At 42.7% G+C, this 16,937-nt stretch overlaps 1 protein-coding gene across 1 annotated transcript; it reads right to left on the reverse strand.

Moving 5' to 3' along the window:
• Positions 1 to 3,547: 3,547 nt before the first annotated feature.
• On the reverse strand, positions 3,548 to 16,635 carry LOC115331043. The gene is made up of 5 exons (XM_029993110.2): positions 16,528 to 16,635; positions 12,798 to 12,973; positions 7,731 to 7,822; positions 6,504 to 6,581; positions 3,548 to 3,666 (listed from the first exon to the last, which is right to left on the reverse strand). The coding sequence occupies exons 1-5, from the start codon at positions 16,633 to 16,635 to the stop codon at positions 3,548 to 3,550; spliced, it is 573 nt and encodes a 190-aa protein (XP_029848970.2).
• Between the last annotated feature and the right edge of the window lie 302 nt (positions 16,636 to 16,937).

The following is a 16,937-nucleotide window of genomic DNA, read 5'->3' on the forward strand; positions in this document are numbered from 1 at the left end:
AACCTTCTGCAAGTCTGCGCGCGCAATATGGCATAGTGGTGGTACAAGCAATTTGGCGTAAAAGTTGTAGAACGAAAAACTATTCCATTCTTGAACTAATTAAAAATACGCTTTTGGGAATAAATGAAACCAAGATTTACTCTAGCAAAAATTTTATACTACACAAGTCAGGCACACATGTTAACCACTTCTGTTGGCAGATGATAGAAAAAGAAACCGCACGAAAGAGGAATGCAGCTTGTCAGGACACCGGTGCAATATACTTTTGCATAATAAGCGCTGTTTAACTTTAAACATTTTACTGCAATATAGATATCTTGGTATTGTGCCAATATTTAAGTGTAGAAAATGCTACCTCCATATCCGGGGTGCTGTTTTTACGTCCTTTCAGGTAGCAAGGACTTGTCAAAAGTTTTTATCTTAAGGTGCAATTTCCTCGTCTTGACTGCCATTCAATCTTGAAATAATAAATTGTGGTTCTGACGGACACTGTATGCTTGATGACAGTATCTGACATAAAGCATAAAGTTAAACCACAGAGTATCGTCGTTTTGGAACATACGGAGTCACAAACAACAATAAAAACAAATCTCGGAAAACTTAATTTGCACGTGTCGTAAACAGTTGTCATGATGACACAAAATGTTTTTATAGCTCAACTTAAAGGACATTTCCAGTTTGAGTTGGCCTAACACCTCCTAAATACCAATACCTCAGTGCTGGATTTTCTGTGTCAACTATCATATTTTAGTGCAGGGTACAAAGTGGATAGTGCTATGTTAGCATTGGCCTAGAACTCGTGTTCAGTTCGGGATAACACGTGCTCCAGCTAAATGCTAATGCAGCACATTTTCCAGTCTGCCTTGTGCTGACCTATAAGAGGTGGCAGAATCCAATACCACTAAGGCTTTCCGACCTAGGAGGTGTTGAACTAACAGTGAGTGGTACCTGATTATTAAGCTTTTTAAACTATTGATTTCAGGCTTCTCACAATTCTAGTGATTTCCCTACTAGTCCCTTGAATAATATCAGAGTGATGCTTGTGATGTAGAAAAAATATTCGACTACAGGTGAAGGGCAGACATTGAACAGGGTTGATTTATGAACAGAAGGTTAGGGCGCAAACGAGCTGGTTCTGGTTGAAACTTCTGTGTCTGTCCGTCCTATCTTTTGCGCAATCTCGGAGGTTTTTTTTTTCTATGTTCAATGTTGGTTTAGCTTGTTCCTTTTCATTTTAGGAAGCTGCAGACATTCTTGCCCTCGACCGAAGATTGACATAACCGGCCACATGAACGGAATGAGAAGAGAAAGGAAGAAAAAGGCTACGAATATCGAGGTGGTGAAAAATGCCATGGAGAGGATTTTTCAGGCGAAGTGAGTGAACCAGCAAGCACCTCACAATCTCCAATATCGTAGACAACAATCCAGCCCTAAAGCTTTCAGGCCAGTTAATATGTTGCTTACTACCCTTAAAACTCCACCTGTCTGTATCGATGTTGCTCATGCTTTTAGGAACAGTATAGTTATCCTGATAAAACCACCACCACCTCCATTATGGCGCATTCACAACGCTACCGAATGGGATCTCCCTGCGAGAGCTCCCTTTGGCTAACGGCGACGCGGTTTGGAAAAATGTGCCCCAACACGCGGATCAGTGTTGCGGTTGCGGCTCCACTCCTTGCATAAACGCGTGCCGTTAGCCCTGTCATGGTGAAGCCTGGCACCATGATGGTTTTTTTTTTTTGTCCCACTGACATCAATAGTGATTTTGTCAAAACTATTATATCATGATTTTTTTCGTGGTGAAAAGCAGAACTAACCCTTTGTTTTACACCTACTTGGAGCAAAGGGAACGCTACACACGCAAGGTCGAAGCCATGGGAGGCGCCAATGCAGCGCTCGCGCACAGGGATGAACTGCTAAGAGCTCGTGCTCTGTACCCTCGCCCATGTTCTGTGCCGTTATTCGTATGCCTTGTCTCTACCCGCATTGTGGACGGATAGAATCAACACGTGCCTCATAGAGAATAATGGATAAACAAAAGCACGGTTCCACACAATCCAATATGGGTCTCGAGGCCAATATCTTCATGTTTTACACTCTACTTTTTTTAGGAACGTCCTGAAACTGAGTAATTAGTAGAAGCAATTCACACAAAACATTCGAAATATACTCATAATTCCATTCGATTTGCTTACGGCATAATAACAGGATGAAGTGTTAAGCAAATTGGTGATTCATAATGGCTAAAAAGCGGAACAGGACAACGGACAGAAAGGAAGACACAGGAACTGCGCTCCCCCATGGTAACTCCTTGGTAACTCAGCGCTGTGTCTATGTCTTCTTTTATGTCCGTTGTCCTGTTGCGCTTTCTAAACATATTTTTGATTTTTTTTTAAAGGCTTTTTTGTCATTTACCACGTTTCTTAGTTTAGTGTAGCCGTTTGGACCTCGACGTATACATCGAGTGCCGACTCACGCCTATAGGCGTGAGTCGTGTCTTCTGTCGTGCGTGCAGTTCGAGCTCGGATGCTGTTATGTCGTCGGTGCCATCAGTGAGTTGCTGAGGGGCAGTGTTCTCGGAAGATTTTGCAGCACACTCCCATGGCCTGCTTATCAGGAGTTCTTCGAGTCTTCGCAATCTGCAACTCAAATGTAAGCTTTTCGGACCCAAGAAGGAAGTCCGAGGATCATTGTCTAGCAACTTCGTTCACCTGTGAGTTTCAGTTAAAGTAAGTGCGATGTAACTTAGGTACATATTTAGTAACTGGAACTTTAACAAGTTATAATCTTAACTGTGTAGCTGTAGCTGTATCTCAATTAGATTTGCTCAAATGACTATAACTGTAACTTAATTACATTTGATGAGTAACTTCTACAGCTCTCGTCGTAGCACGCCTTGTGTGGATGTTTGGAACCCTTCTTTTGTAAAAACTTGTTTGTAAGTGTGCGGTGGTGCCTTTTCCTGTTCTGATTTCTCTTCGTCCTTCTGTTTCTTTCCAAGCTTTTAATCGTACACGGTAAACTTACTTGCCCACAACACCACTTTTCTCAAGTGTCGTGAAGACAATGCCCACATAAATGCCAGGGAGCACCTACTCAGTCACCGGGTGACTGAATCTTACCAATCGTAAACAGGCTGTGGTGGCTCTTCCTACTCCTTTACGTCTCCAATTGTTACGAGTGCATGCACCAAAAAATAAAATTTACCCCCAGTCTTTTAAGCAGATCTTACTTATTTTATCGCGTTTTGTGTCAGAATAGTACTGTTAGCACTAATGTTTTTATTGTATGGTGATATGGCACTCATGATTGTTTCCGGACAGTTTCTTTAGATGATAAACCTTAAACTTACACCGCATATATGCGCAGCGACATTTAAATATATATATGAAACGTTGATTACTCACGAACGAAATTTTGCTATTTATATCAAATATAATGAACACAAATAAGACCAACATCCATGAAATTATAACTTTATTCTTCACACACACAAAAACAAATATTCACTCTTAATTGAATGTGTGTGGAGCTAGATTCAATGTTATCGACATTGGGCATGGAAGATACTGTGCTTTGTCTGGCAGTGCTGGTCGTAGGCATGGCTACAACCTCGTGGGATAGCTCCTCTTACTGCAGAATGAATCAGCCACAGTTGACAATCTGAAAGGTATATGTAAGAAGTGAGAGGGTGCTGGAGAGCTGATTTGGAAACGGCATACATGTAAACTCTATTATGGAAGAAACAAAAACCGACGTAATGTATTGGTTTGGCGGTGGCTCCAGTATTGTCGGAGCTTCATCTCAACACTCAAGATAGAAAAATGACAGAATTTGTTGGTTTCTTTGGGGGCTAATAACTTATTGGTTCCCAGATTTGTTGATGAAATTTTGACTTGTGCACCGAATCAAATGTGAATAGCCCTGTAAGGGCAATTCACACACTTTCGTCAAGCCAGACCGAGTGCAACTGCAACCGGTTTAGAAGCCCCTTAAGACCGCGCCGCGTAGGTGCAATGACGTGTATAAGCGGCTTAAAACCCTTTTGCCATATCAATCCATGAGATGATTAACGTTGCAGTCGCATTTCGTCGGAATCATTGAAGTGTGTGAACCAAACTTTAAGGATGATTCACGCACATGCCTTAAGTACGACGGAGTGTGAGGGTTGCTATGGCAACAGCTGCGTTGGGTAGTTGTTCGGTGGTCGAAGTCGGTTTCCCTTCCGGATGTTCATCATGGGGTGTGGCTCAGTCTGTCTGATAGAATGCGGCAAGCTCTCCGTTTTTGCATTTGGGTTCCGTCTGTCCCTCCTTTTCCTGTGCTTTGAAGTCTATTTATTGGTGTGCTCTAATCGACAAATTTCAGCAGAGTTTAAAACCTTGTCTTCGTCCGTTCTTTTTGTTTTTAATTTTCCTCAGTTCAGCGTTTACAAGTATGTAGGAGTATGTTTAAACATATATATTTTCTGTAAAGCTAAGAAAAAAAAATTACCATTACTCTTCAGAGAAAAAAAAAGCTTTATTACAAACATGAATTAAAATCTATTTAATGGTTCGAAAACAAAGATATATATTTTTAAGAGAAATCAACCATAGAAGTCGTTGACTCATGCCTTGGCCCTTAAGGACGGCCGTCGGTATCTTTAATTTAAATAAGTAAATAGGTAAATTGGTTGCAATATGTTCGTGCGAAAGTGTGGCCTTTCGAAATGAGTATTCTAAATTTGTGTTCTTGTGTGTTTGCGGATAAATGCAATTCATCCTATTATTCCACCTTATATAAAAGTGTTAACTTTTTCTTGTGGTTTTTGATATGGTATGCCCAAGATATCAGACCGATATCGCAACTTTGGTGGCCTGTGTTTTTAAATGCAACTTCTGCAATGCTTTGACTCTATATTTAGTCTCACCCTACGATAGACTACACTCTAAGAAATGCCTGTGCGTCTACTTACCCGCCAAACACTCGAAGAGCCAATCTCTGCGATCTACGAAAACAGCTCACCGAATGATGAGGCGGAACATCTGTTTAGAGATAAAAATAAAGTCTGCGCTGTAGCATTACGCAATGCAAAGCGTCATGCTTGCATTGCGTAATGCCACAGCGCAGACTTTATTTTTATCGCTAAACAGATGTTCCGCCTCATCATTCGGTGAGCTGTTTTCGTAGATCGCAGAGATTGGCTCTTCGAGTGTTTGGCGGGTAAGTAGACGCACAGGCATTTCTTAGAGTGTAAAGGCAAAAGCTACGGACCGCCAGATCCAATCACGAGCCCCTTAGAGAGAGTGCGTTATTTCGCTTCGATGCACGTATCACTGACCGCGTCCCGGATCACTGATCATTGGTTCGAATCAAAGAGCACTGATTGACTCAACAATTTCACATCGCAAAGAAAGCCACAACATATAGCCTCTTTGCAGCGTCGAATCTATAGAAATGATGCGGCGCTTTTCGATTTGGAGCATTATTCGTCCACCCCCCATCAATGTTAAGCATGCCATAGTACAGCGCGGAATGCGATTGGACCTGGCAGCCCGTGGCTTTGGCCTTTAGTCCATCGTAGGATGAGACAAAGTATAACGGTTCTGGAAGAAGTGCTTGTATTGCGCCCAGTATACGCCCGCGTCAGTGCCCATTAAAAATCGGCTGCGCATTAAAACACGTGCGTTAACAACATTATAATCGGCTATTGTGCAGAGTATTGTACTGCGACACACGTTTTAAAAGGACACCGACAACCCCCAAAATTTTGTTTTATTTTTTGCCAGAGATCTATCATGGTGTCCGAAGACTATTCAATCAATATTTTGTTAGAGCGTCACGTAAATTTTTAACAAAGTAAAAAATCGCAACTGCTCGAAACCGAAACCGAAAACGAAACTGGACTGGGAAAGAATAAGATATATAGAGGAGGAGAGAGTTGGCGGAAGTCAGATGGCGCCTGCAACTTTTCTTCTATCAATGTATTTGCGGCTTTTAAGAAGCCACAAGAAATGGGTGTCATATTTCTTTTCTATTTGTAATATTAAGTGTGTGCCTTTGATGACCCACGAATTTGATTATATTTGGTGGTTGTGTCTAAACCATAGAAAAAAGCACGTGACCACAAAAAAGAGAGTGAGCGCGACTCAAACCGGCCAGTTCTCGATCGGCGGTTTTCGGGCGGAACAAAAATGAATTTCGAGCCGCAAGTTGTGTTCCGGGTAGTTCGGCTCTCGTATGTCATGTACAAATAAAAACCTTGGTGAGCATAAATACCCTGTCAGTGTAACTTTAGATGCATCAAGAGGTACGAAATCTTGATCTTGAAATTAAGCGACAGTGATTAATAGAGCACTACACGTAAAATCGATTTTTTATAAAGCATGCTTTAATGTTCTTCTCGTTTCATATTTAGAAATGATAAGGCAAATTACATTTATAAAATAGTTATCAATTGTATCACTTAGAAATTCGCGAAAACAGTAAGTAACATATGGAGGTTTTGTTTAACTTACATGTCTCCCCTTGATATTCATAAGTGAGAACACGGCAACTTCTATAGTCAGAAAACACTAGCTTTTGATTGTAGAGTACTGAAAATAGGAAGAATAGTACAGAAAGTTGAATATTCCCACGTACGTCTAGATTTACTCTAAAGGCCCGTTGAGACACTTGCGACTTCTTAAGACAGAGTGCCTTGAATGCTCTTAATATCTCTTACGACGAGACGACACATCGGCACCATCTATTGTGTATCAGTGTAAATTCGGCGGTGGCGCATATTTTCATTTCTTTCGTGGATTATCCTTTCTTTCTTGGCTCGAAAAACTTCTGTCTACTTGTAAACGAGCCTTTCTCATAGGTATTAAGGACATTTGACCTCGGAAATCCCGAAAACCTTTGTTTTTTTGTGAAATGCAGTTCCAGGGTCACCGCATAGATGGCGCCAGCGTGCCAGTGTGTTCTCTCATTCTAATACATTTTAAGAGGTTTCAACAGGTCTTATCTCTCTCGGTCGTACTCGGTTGCAAGTGTGTGAACGGGCCCTAAAACATATGCATGTTTCAAAACACCCAAGGAGTGAAACATTGAAGGTGCAATAAACAGATAACTTTTATGCTTCGTAAAAAAGTTCATAATGCTTAAAATTTGCCAATGTTTCATTATGCGTTTAATTATCTGAAGTGAATGCCCTTTTAACAAGTTCCTGTTTGTGCACTGGCTAGACTCGCGTCACATCACTTTTTAATAATAAAAAGGGAAGAGGGCATTTAATATATTGGACTTTACCTTCCTTGTGCCATCCTGATTGAGAGCAGTAATGGTTTAAATGAGTCAGTATGGAAGCAGATTTTAAGGCCTTATGTTCACAGCCTTAGTGAATAAATTGTGGCGTATTTGTTCTTTTTTTTTTGCGTGCGTTCTAAACTTTATATTTTTCCGCTCACAACAGTAAAGTTCACGAGGGCTTAAAGAATATTTATAATTTATAACATTAGAATATAATGCCGATACAATTCATTTGATAAGCGTCAATAGCGCTGAGACAAATATACAACTTTTGGGAATCCACTCCTGCGGCTTGCTGATAGCATTATTAGCAATTTGAAAGAAGGATTTCTTGTTCTATTCTTTACCTCCCAGTGAACACTTCAAATAAATAAATAGCTCATTAACAATAGAATCAGTAAACTGAGTTTTATATATTAATTGACTGTGCTAAGAAGCATCTGTATACTTACATTCCACCGGCAACTGTTTAATTGTTTTTATCATGTTTTTTGTCGGGTTTCGATCAGGCGTGTAGGCAGTCATTTTCACCGGTATGTTAGTCCTTCAAAATATTTTTCAAAATTTGGTGTTATACAATTTTATAAATTGACCAAGAGGCACGCATAAAAAAGTAATAAAAAAACGTTTGCAAGAAGCGAACTTACGCGGGCGAGCTGGTTTATATGTTGCGTATAAAAAAGGAGTCACTACAATAATATTGCAAAAGTTTTCACATTTAGTGGCCGCAAACCATGATTTGCATGTTTGCATTATGGTAAGTAAACATCTTTGACAGAAATTTGTCTTGTTAGGAAAATAATGAACTGACTGAAATTCGAAACTCCTTTACACCTCTTTGTATAAGCCCGTGCGAAAAGACTGGACTGCAAATATCCAGAACATCTCTGCAGAAACAAACCTCAGAAACAAAATTCACAGAAAACTTTCCCAGAAACAAAATTCAAGTCATAAAAGATGTTAAAAAGGCCTCTACTGAAATACATAAGTGAGGTCTGGGACCCGCATGTTAAATATCCGATTTCAAATCTGGAGCAAGTAAAACGGAGTGGGTTACGTTTTGTTTTATCTTGCTATGGACTCTGCGTTACCTCTTTATAATAGGGCGAATCTACCCCACCTTCTAATGCGAAGGAAGCAGAAGCGGCTTAATCTCTTTTATAACATAATACATTACCTAGTTCTCGTATATAATCAAGAGTATATCAATGAGAGCATGTCACGTATACCTCGCAACAAGCATACCCGGTATGTAGAAGACCGGAAATTTTCCAAGGACAGTTTTAGCTACTCATTCTTTTTGCGAACAGTGCGATAATGGGAAAAGCTCCCAGCGCTTATCGTGACCGCTGGAACTTGAGAAGGATTCAGTTCTCTTGTTTCAGAGATTTCTGCCAGCAGTACCTAGAGTTGTCATTTCACCGTCGTGTTGATGTGGATTTCACTACCCGTAAGACGCAAGCAACGAAAGTGGGTTCTTATTGGCTGTTGATTGCGGTCAACTGCATGTAAAATGCGAATGTGTTTATATAAGCCTGGCGTAAACACTCTTCGAACCGTTCTGGAGCCGCTTGCTGATGCAGAACGCACCGCGCTCAAACCCATATATGTAAATGGACCTTTACTCGTGACAGTGTCATATGTGTGCAGTTTTATCCGTCGAGATTACGCGAACAGCTTTAGAAACCTTTTATTGGTCACCGACATAAGTTGCATGTTGGAGATAAAAAGAAAAGTAAGTATGCTAGGTAGTCTCCCCCAATGTAACTGCATTAAAAAAAACAAAAACACAATGCCCGTCGTTGTTTCACGAAAGTCAAGAAGTTTAATGAGAAAATTAAGATTTATGCTCCTCCTGGCAATAAATCGTTCTAATCAGGGACAAACTACCAATAAATTGTTCAATGTAGGGACACCAATTTTGCCAACTGCTGAAGAGCTGGCAACTCTAATTTATGAAATTAATTGTCGTCCAATATAATCTTCTGGGGTGTATACATGCGGATCTTATAATAGGTATCCATAACACACGTATAAACCAACAAATTTTATTCATCAGTCGTGGAGTTAGGTGCTTTAACAAGCATAAAATCTGTCATGAGCAATTGGTGATCTACTAGGATATAATACATTAACATAATTCCGTTATATATTTCAATGACACGATAAGAAAAATCTCTGTGGTCGGCGGCGAATAATTTCGCGATCCACCGTGCGTGGCATGTGCTCGCGACCCAAGCGAGCGGGCTCATTCGCCAATTTCAAAAGGACCCATCCTAGAGGTGCCTATATAGATGCCGTGTAAATATACTCAATCAACTAAGAACACCATATTAAACAGGTTTCTCTTTGTTTAGCTAAACTCGTGATCTCGGCTCTAATAAGAAATATATCACTGTCCAGTTAAAGGGGTACTCCGGCGTTCTGTTTATAGTCCCCGGTTGGCCTGAAAATTCGCAAAACACACCAAGTCAAGTAACATGGCTGAAACATCAGCCCAAATATTGGGCCAAAGTAATTTTTTTTTGCGATGTTATTGAATTTACAGTTTTGGTCCACACCCTGCTGCAGCATTTGTGGTTGTTCATTATTTCTTTTTGCACACATACCACCTGGAAAATAACGCCTCGTTTCCCGTCCACGCTGTTTCCCTATTTTGTAGGAGCCATGCATTCTAGGTCCTTCACGAGGACGTCTAAGTGGCTCTGATAACTGTCGTCAATCATGGTCCTGCAGGTTTTCCGTAGGCTAAAAAACTGCGCTAACTATTATTTCACACTTCTGAAACACAGAGTGATCATTTAATGATAGCGCTGAACGATATTCTGGCTGCCTGCAAAATGCCAATGATAAAGTTACTGTATTTTGTTAAAATGTTTGGTAAATGCGGGAGCTGGTGGACCTGCATTTTTGCAACCCCAGCGCCATACACGAGACACAAGAACTAGAGGGGACACAAGGCGAGCGCAGGGAGCTGAGGCAAAACTTTGCAAAGTAATTGACTTCACTGAGGCATCAGCAGCCGTTCAGGGTCCACTCTTCTTATTCTGCCTGTCTCGAATTTTGCACAGTTTCTGATATATTGTTCACAAGAAAATGACAACGCGTATTAAGAAGAAAACAAAAACTGCGCAAGTTAGGAGGGAGCACGACGCTGCGGTAATGCTCCAGCTCCACAGACGCGCGCGCAAGCGGCCTGCTCCTGCTGCGAGCGCCGAGCTTTCTCGCACGGCTCATGCTGAGCCACTGTGAGTGGCTGCAACGGAACTTCCAGCACATCACCGGTAGAGCGGCGATGCTTGGGTTGTGCTGGGCGAAGGTCAAACACATCGGAGTGGGACGCACACCCCCCTCGCAGCACCCTACTCTCCAACCCGCAGTTTTATCAGCTTCAAGAGGCCTCCAGGAGGCGCAGCATGTGCCGACAGCCACGCGCTCCACCGTTCGCATTTCATTTGAGCCTGATAGTTCAATGGGGAGTAAATTGCTTACTGTGTGAAACTACCAAAAACATTGTGCAAGTATTTTTTCTCTTTTTGCGGAATGTTATTATTTTATGTGATGAGCATTTACGCTGAACAGCCAACGCTCGGACGAAGCCTGGCCAGGAGCCGCGAACCTGGGCGCTAACCTCTCAATAGGCCAATCCCATACATTATTCTGGCTACCTCGCCGCTGCCGGAATGAATCAGGTAACAGTAGCCTTTCTGCACGTTGGTCGACTTATACTTTGCTTCAGCTTACGTCCAGAAGCAGCGGACACTACGAGCCAATGCGATCAATACAGCTGCGTAAAAAGCGCAGTTCACTGTAGCTATCTATTTGTGATTGCTTCAGAAACGATAGAACACGCCGCACCCGTTGCCTGGACGAGGCCTCATGACTGCTCAAGCTAGAATAGGAAGGTCAGGCTCCCGTCTTTATGTGTGCAGAGGAGGAAGACCGTGCGCAGGCTCGTTTGGTTCGGGAAATTGCGTACCCCTAGGATAATAAATAATAATAATAAAAAAAAAATTCGTGCGATTCGCGGGAGTGTTAACGTTACTTTTACAGAAAGTGTGCCACGGTGATATTATCTTTTTAAAAATTAGATTGCTTTTGTGATGCTTCCAGCACTTTTTTTTTAAGCATCCGGATGGGAAATGTTTAATTCTCATCTTGTAAACGTCAGCTACTAACAAGGCATGTGATGAAGGAAACAAGAAGGTCAGTTTTAGACATACTGTAAAACCCTTCATTTTCGCGCTCCCCCTTTTTCGTGAATCGGTTACAGAGGACGTAATCGGGGTCACTGAATTTCGCCGATTCCAGACACTTGCATTGAAAATCTTAGGAATCGAAATTTTCGGGTGCCCTTTAATTTCGCGAAATTTTGAATTCGCGATATTCGTGACAATTAAGGACTGGCGAACATTAAGGGTATTGGAGTATTCAAGTGACACCTGGTTTATACAGTCGTACCATTATTAGGCAGTAACAAAGCGCGGTGAGCGCACAAGTTTGAGCAGCATTCAAGACATCATGGTATCGTGGTATAAACCGGCCAACAAAAAGCTTCTGGCAGCTGCCATCCTACAGGGAGTATTCACTGGCGGCCATAGCTGTGTGCGCGACTGCTGAGCGTGTGCTGATGGCGAGCTCCCACAGTTTTTTTACAACGTGCATTCCACACCATCAAGATCGCCGGTCTTAGCAACTTATTAATGTGATCTCGTTCTTAGCGATTCCCTGATTAGTTTCGTCCACTCATCGGGAATCACCTGTTACCATGTAGCCTCCACCCCTACCCTTCCCGTAATCCCCTTCCCCCGTCACGATTGGATGACTTTATCAAGAAATCGTGATGTATCCCATTCCTTTAATAAATCCGTTTTCTCACTCACTCCTGCGCACTGACCAGCGCCTGCGAATATGGCGTCCATTGAATACTCCCTATTTGCGGCGAGAATTGTTAGGGTATCGCCGCCTGGTGGATTTTTTTCCACAACCCAGAGTGAGTATAGTTCAAGTTCTGTGGTGCAAAACGTGCAATGCAAGTTTCTATGCTCTATGACAATTTAAAAAATAACCGCGTGTATAGCACGTGCATTGAGGAAAACAGAAGCGCACCTCGCGAGCTTCTCACCGCAGATATTCATTTCCATAAAAGCGTACTCGCGTTCATTGCTGTGTTTGTGATTTAAAACGTAAGTACTGTGATTTGGAAACACTGGAAACGTGCAGTCGGTTTCAGGTTAGGAACCTAACAGATACTGCGCCTCGAGCGCGAGATTTCTGCAATGTGTAACACTTTGTCAAACGTGCAGCCAAAGCCCGGCGGAAGACAAGTGTGTGCTAGACGAAAAGCAGTTGCTGGGTTCTTAATCTGCCCCCAACTAAAGACTCTAATATATTTGAAGCGAGCCTCAATGGATCGGTTGAGGCCATATGACATATTTTTATTGCGCGTTGGACCTTGACTCTTTATGTAAAAAATATACACCACTCGAGTTTACGATGTGTGGGATGGCTATACTTACGTCGGATCGCTGGCGCGATTTTGCTTGATTGAGATTTGGGCAGTTATACTAGTTTCGCCAAAAATTGGAGCCGATTTCAACACGGAGACACATTTGGCATTATTTCCCATTTTTCTGTCAGTGACCTGTGAGCGCTGCATCAGATAATATTTCTGATCGAATCGCTCTCTTAGCTCCTAAAACAGAACAAATACAATGAGGAAAGGCTCGCGTTTTGGGTAGACTTCGGGGAGATGGCCCCACAAAAAATTGTCTTCGATATCAGCGCATCGTTTAAGTATCATTGTACTTTGAGGTTCGTCAGTCACTTGAACACTTCTGATGTTCGCCGTGATTAGCTGCCTTTGTACTCTGCAGGAAAGCTAACTCAGGGTGAACCCTTTTGCCTAAAATAATGAATGTTTTGTAGAAGTTAGAGGCCTGTCAGAGCACTGTGATAGCTAAAGTCTCGAAGTGCGTTGCCATGTCATAATTATTTTATGCAACTTAATTTCCATTTTTAAAACTGTAGTGCAATTGGTGCATTTATTATACCGGATGCCACGGAAGAAAAACAAACCACAAATATTCAATACCAACAAAGTCCTCCAATAGCGCTATTCGTCAGGAAACTTCGGCCCAAGTTTGATTTACGACCAAAGTTGTCGCCAGGGGCGTCACTCTTTCTGAGGGGCGATTTCCTTTAGGCAACTCAACTTGGAGTAAGACATTCGAAATTTGCGACTTCAGCTTGTATTTTTTATTTCTCGTACATTGTTATTTTGGTACGTCTGTAATTGATCACTGTATGCAAGCACTGGTCACTATAGTTACTGATGTCTAAGAACAGATCTGATAATATAGGCTTTTTTGTCGTTCGTGTTCAAAGAAAACGATGCTTTTGCATGAGAAAATAGTAAGGGAATGGAGCGTACCGGGGCTCAGTACATCTACTTGATGGTGCTGCTCGCTGCGCTGAATTTGGGGTGCGATGGGGCTATTAAAATATCGATCATTTCGAGAAAAAAAAAAGGAATGGAACTAATATTATTTAGGAGATTGTTGTATATTTAGAAGTTCCAGTGCAATTGATTGAGATTACAACGCCGAAGAGGCTTGCATTAACAAGAACTGCCTTTGGTGCGACGACGCGTCACGGCGTTCTACGGATAGCTCATTCAGAGGGGGTTAGAAATTCCGAAACACATGGTTGCAAAGACTTCCAGAGGTGCTAATTGGCGGTTCTTAGCCCCCTCGCCGACGCCAGAGTCGCGCGTTGTAGAGTACCAAGCTCTCCGTAGTGTTACGGAGAAGTATCGCCGGCCAGGGGCCCTAATCTATGCGGAGGGCAAGTTCTTCTGCTTCTTGCGCAGGGGGTAGCGGTGACGTCAGAACGCCGAGCCCTGATTGGCTGATCGCGACCCCCTATCTCAGCGTCGTCTGCTCCTTTGCAACGTCGTCTGCTCGCAACGTCGTCTGCGTCTGTCTTACCTCTCCTGCGACTTTCGGAAGTGCAGGCGACGATCTTACGCCAAAAATGTGCGTAAGACATAAATTAAAAACAAATTCGTATCCACGGAACGAAAGCTTTGTAAGTTTTGCGCAGGTTACGACGAAATCCTACGACAGCTCCGAAGCTGTCTTACGCACTTCTTACGATCAAATGAGCTTGGCCGACAGTGTAGCGGTCGCGACGACCCACGGACGTTTATTTTTCTACGTGCGCTTCTCACGCGTCCGGACTTCAAGCAGCAAGAAAAAAGTAAAAATACTTGAAACAGACCACGACGAACAAGAACGCTGGATACACAAACACCAGGGAAAAGCCCCAACAGCCACGATTCCGCTGAACGCGACCAAGCGAGCACGGCAGTTAGGCCTAGCAGGCACTTCGTGACTCGGCGACCGTCTGCCCACGACCGGCTGGTGTGCTGAATGGAATATGCCTGCGCGACCCTTGTGAACATTTCCCGTATTATACTTTGATCGCTGACCTCAGTTTTAGATTAAGAGGCCAATTTCTTCCTCTTGTTATCTCCTTGCTTCCAGAGGCGACGGTGACTCTTGCCGGTGAAAAAGCGGTGAATCTCCGACAGACGCAGGAAAGGTAAAGCAGCCATCGCTTTGACTAGCAGACGTAAAGCAGACGACGTTGACTGCGCCAACCCGCCGACGCCGTTAAAGAATGAGGGGTCTCGCCGCACACGAAAGGAGCGAAAAAGTATTTGGGAGGGAACTTGCGGACACTGACACGCTCAGCCTCTTTCCGTTCTTAGCAAACAAACCTCGGCGCTTCGGGACACCTCGCCAGTAAATCATTTGACTTCCCTCCTTGATGCGCGTCTGCTAGTTGTCAGACAAAAACAACGTACCGCTCGAGTTATTTCATTTGCCCTCTAAGAAAGGCGAAGTCGAGCTCGCTCGTAAAGACCTGCACTTCCGAAAGTCGCAGGAAAGGTCAGACGCAGACGAGGTTGCGAGCAGACGACGTTGCAAAGGAGCAGACGACGCTGAGACAGGGGGTCGCGATCAGCCAATCAGGGCTCGGCGTTCTGACGTCGCCGCTACTTCCTTTCTCATGCGCAGAAGACGAAAACAAGCCCACTTGCGAGGCGTATACAGCGGAACCGAGGGGCCGGGCATCACCGATTGGTCAGCGCCACACTACCGACCAATCGGAGCAGGCGGTGATTGCCCGGTCTCTTGGTTGCACTGTGTAGATCAGGGCCCAGCAAAGTATTGAATGACTCAGGTACTATGAATGATAACATGACGGCCGTAAAAATTCCTTGAAAGGCAAGATCAATAACAAAATTAATATGTATTATAAAGAGTACGGCGCACACTTCCACCCGGAGGATTTTCGAAGTAGCTGTCCTAGTATTTTAAGATTATTTTTTGTTTAAGCAAGCAGCTGAGCGTATTTCCGTCGTCAGGGTTTTAGACAGGAAGTTGCGAGACGCGCCTACTACCACCACTGGGTGAGCAGCGTTTACCAACTTCCGTTTTGTTACAACGTTCTGCTTCACAAATGGGAGTCGACAGTCATGAGATGCAAGGGTGAGATGGCAAGTCTGAAAATACTCTAATTCTTCATAAGAACATGCCGAGAAAAAACTTTGTTTCTCTACGACGTAGTAAAAGGAATCGAAGTAAAAAAAAAAAAAAAAAAGCCAAACTGTCCAAACTTCGCTTGCTCATTCAACTCTCGCTTTCTGAGAAAAACAGTGCTCGTACTGCGATAACAAACAAAAAGAAAATATGTCAAGCAGAACAAAGAAGAATAGCAAAGGGCTCCGCGATTTGAGAACAGAACGGAGGTCGTGATAATCTCAAAAGGGAAGCCAAATGTGGCACCGGCCGGTGTGTAGTTAGCTGAAGCTGCGCCCACATAATGGTTTGACACACGGGAGTTTCGTTTAATTTTGTCTACTGAAGGCCTACAAGAAAAGTATTATAGTGATACATTGACTGTCTTTTTCACTTCTAAATAAATACTTCGAACACTCCGAAAAAATTGCCGAATTCTTTTTAGTATGGTATTTCTAAGTGCAGTATTTTAAAGCACGACAAATATTGCACACAATTTTTCTAGCAATATTGCGTAAGTCTGGTAGATTCATTAAATTCTACACTCTCTGAGAGATTGAACTATTTTACACAAAATATATGACCTCAGGTTTATTTTATGGCTATTAATAGCTCGAGATGAATATAATTTCGTTTCCAGGAAAAAGACCTGAGTGCTTACCCTCGCAGCATCGTATCTTGTCCGTTGAGTTGTTCTTGATTGCGCTTCAGGAAGTTGAATTATGGCTGCAGCCATACAGCACAAAAGAGTCGAAAGTCGAACGGCCATTTCTAAATGATGCAAGGCGTAAGACGCATAGTATATTTTCGAATAGGCGCTCGTATTTATATTGAATTCGATCGTGACGTCAGGTGCGCGAACCAATTGCAGCACTCCGTTTTTTAACAATACCTTTTGTATGAGTACATTTTATTTATTATTTCTTTGAATTTTGTTAAGATTCTTATTTGAAATATATTTATTTATTTACTCGTAGCCTCAAGGCCCGCAGGGGCGTTACGAGGGAGACGGGTTGGTTCGTTTGAACTCCAACAAATTTTTCGTGGAATGAGAAAAAAATTTGTATTGGT

Source organism: Ixodes scapularis, unplaced genomic scaffold (assembly GCF_016920785.2).
Source record: "Ixodes scapularis isolate PalLabHiFi unplaced genomic scaffold, ASM1692078v2 ptg000729l_1__unscaffolded, whole genome shotgun sequence".
NCBI lineage: Eukaryota > Metazoa > Arthropoda > Arachnida > Ixodida > Ixodidae > Ixodes > Ixodes scapularis.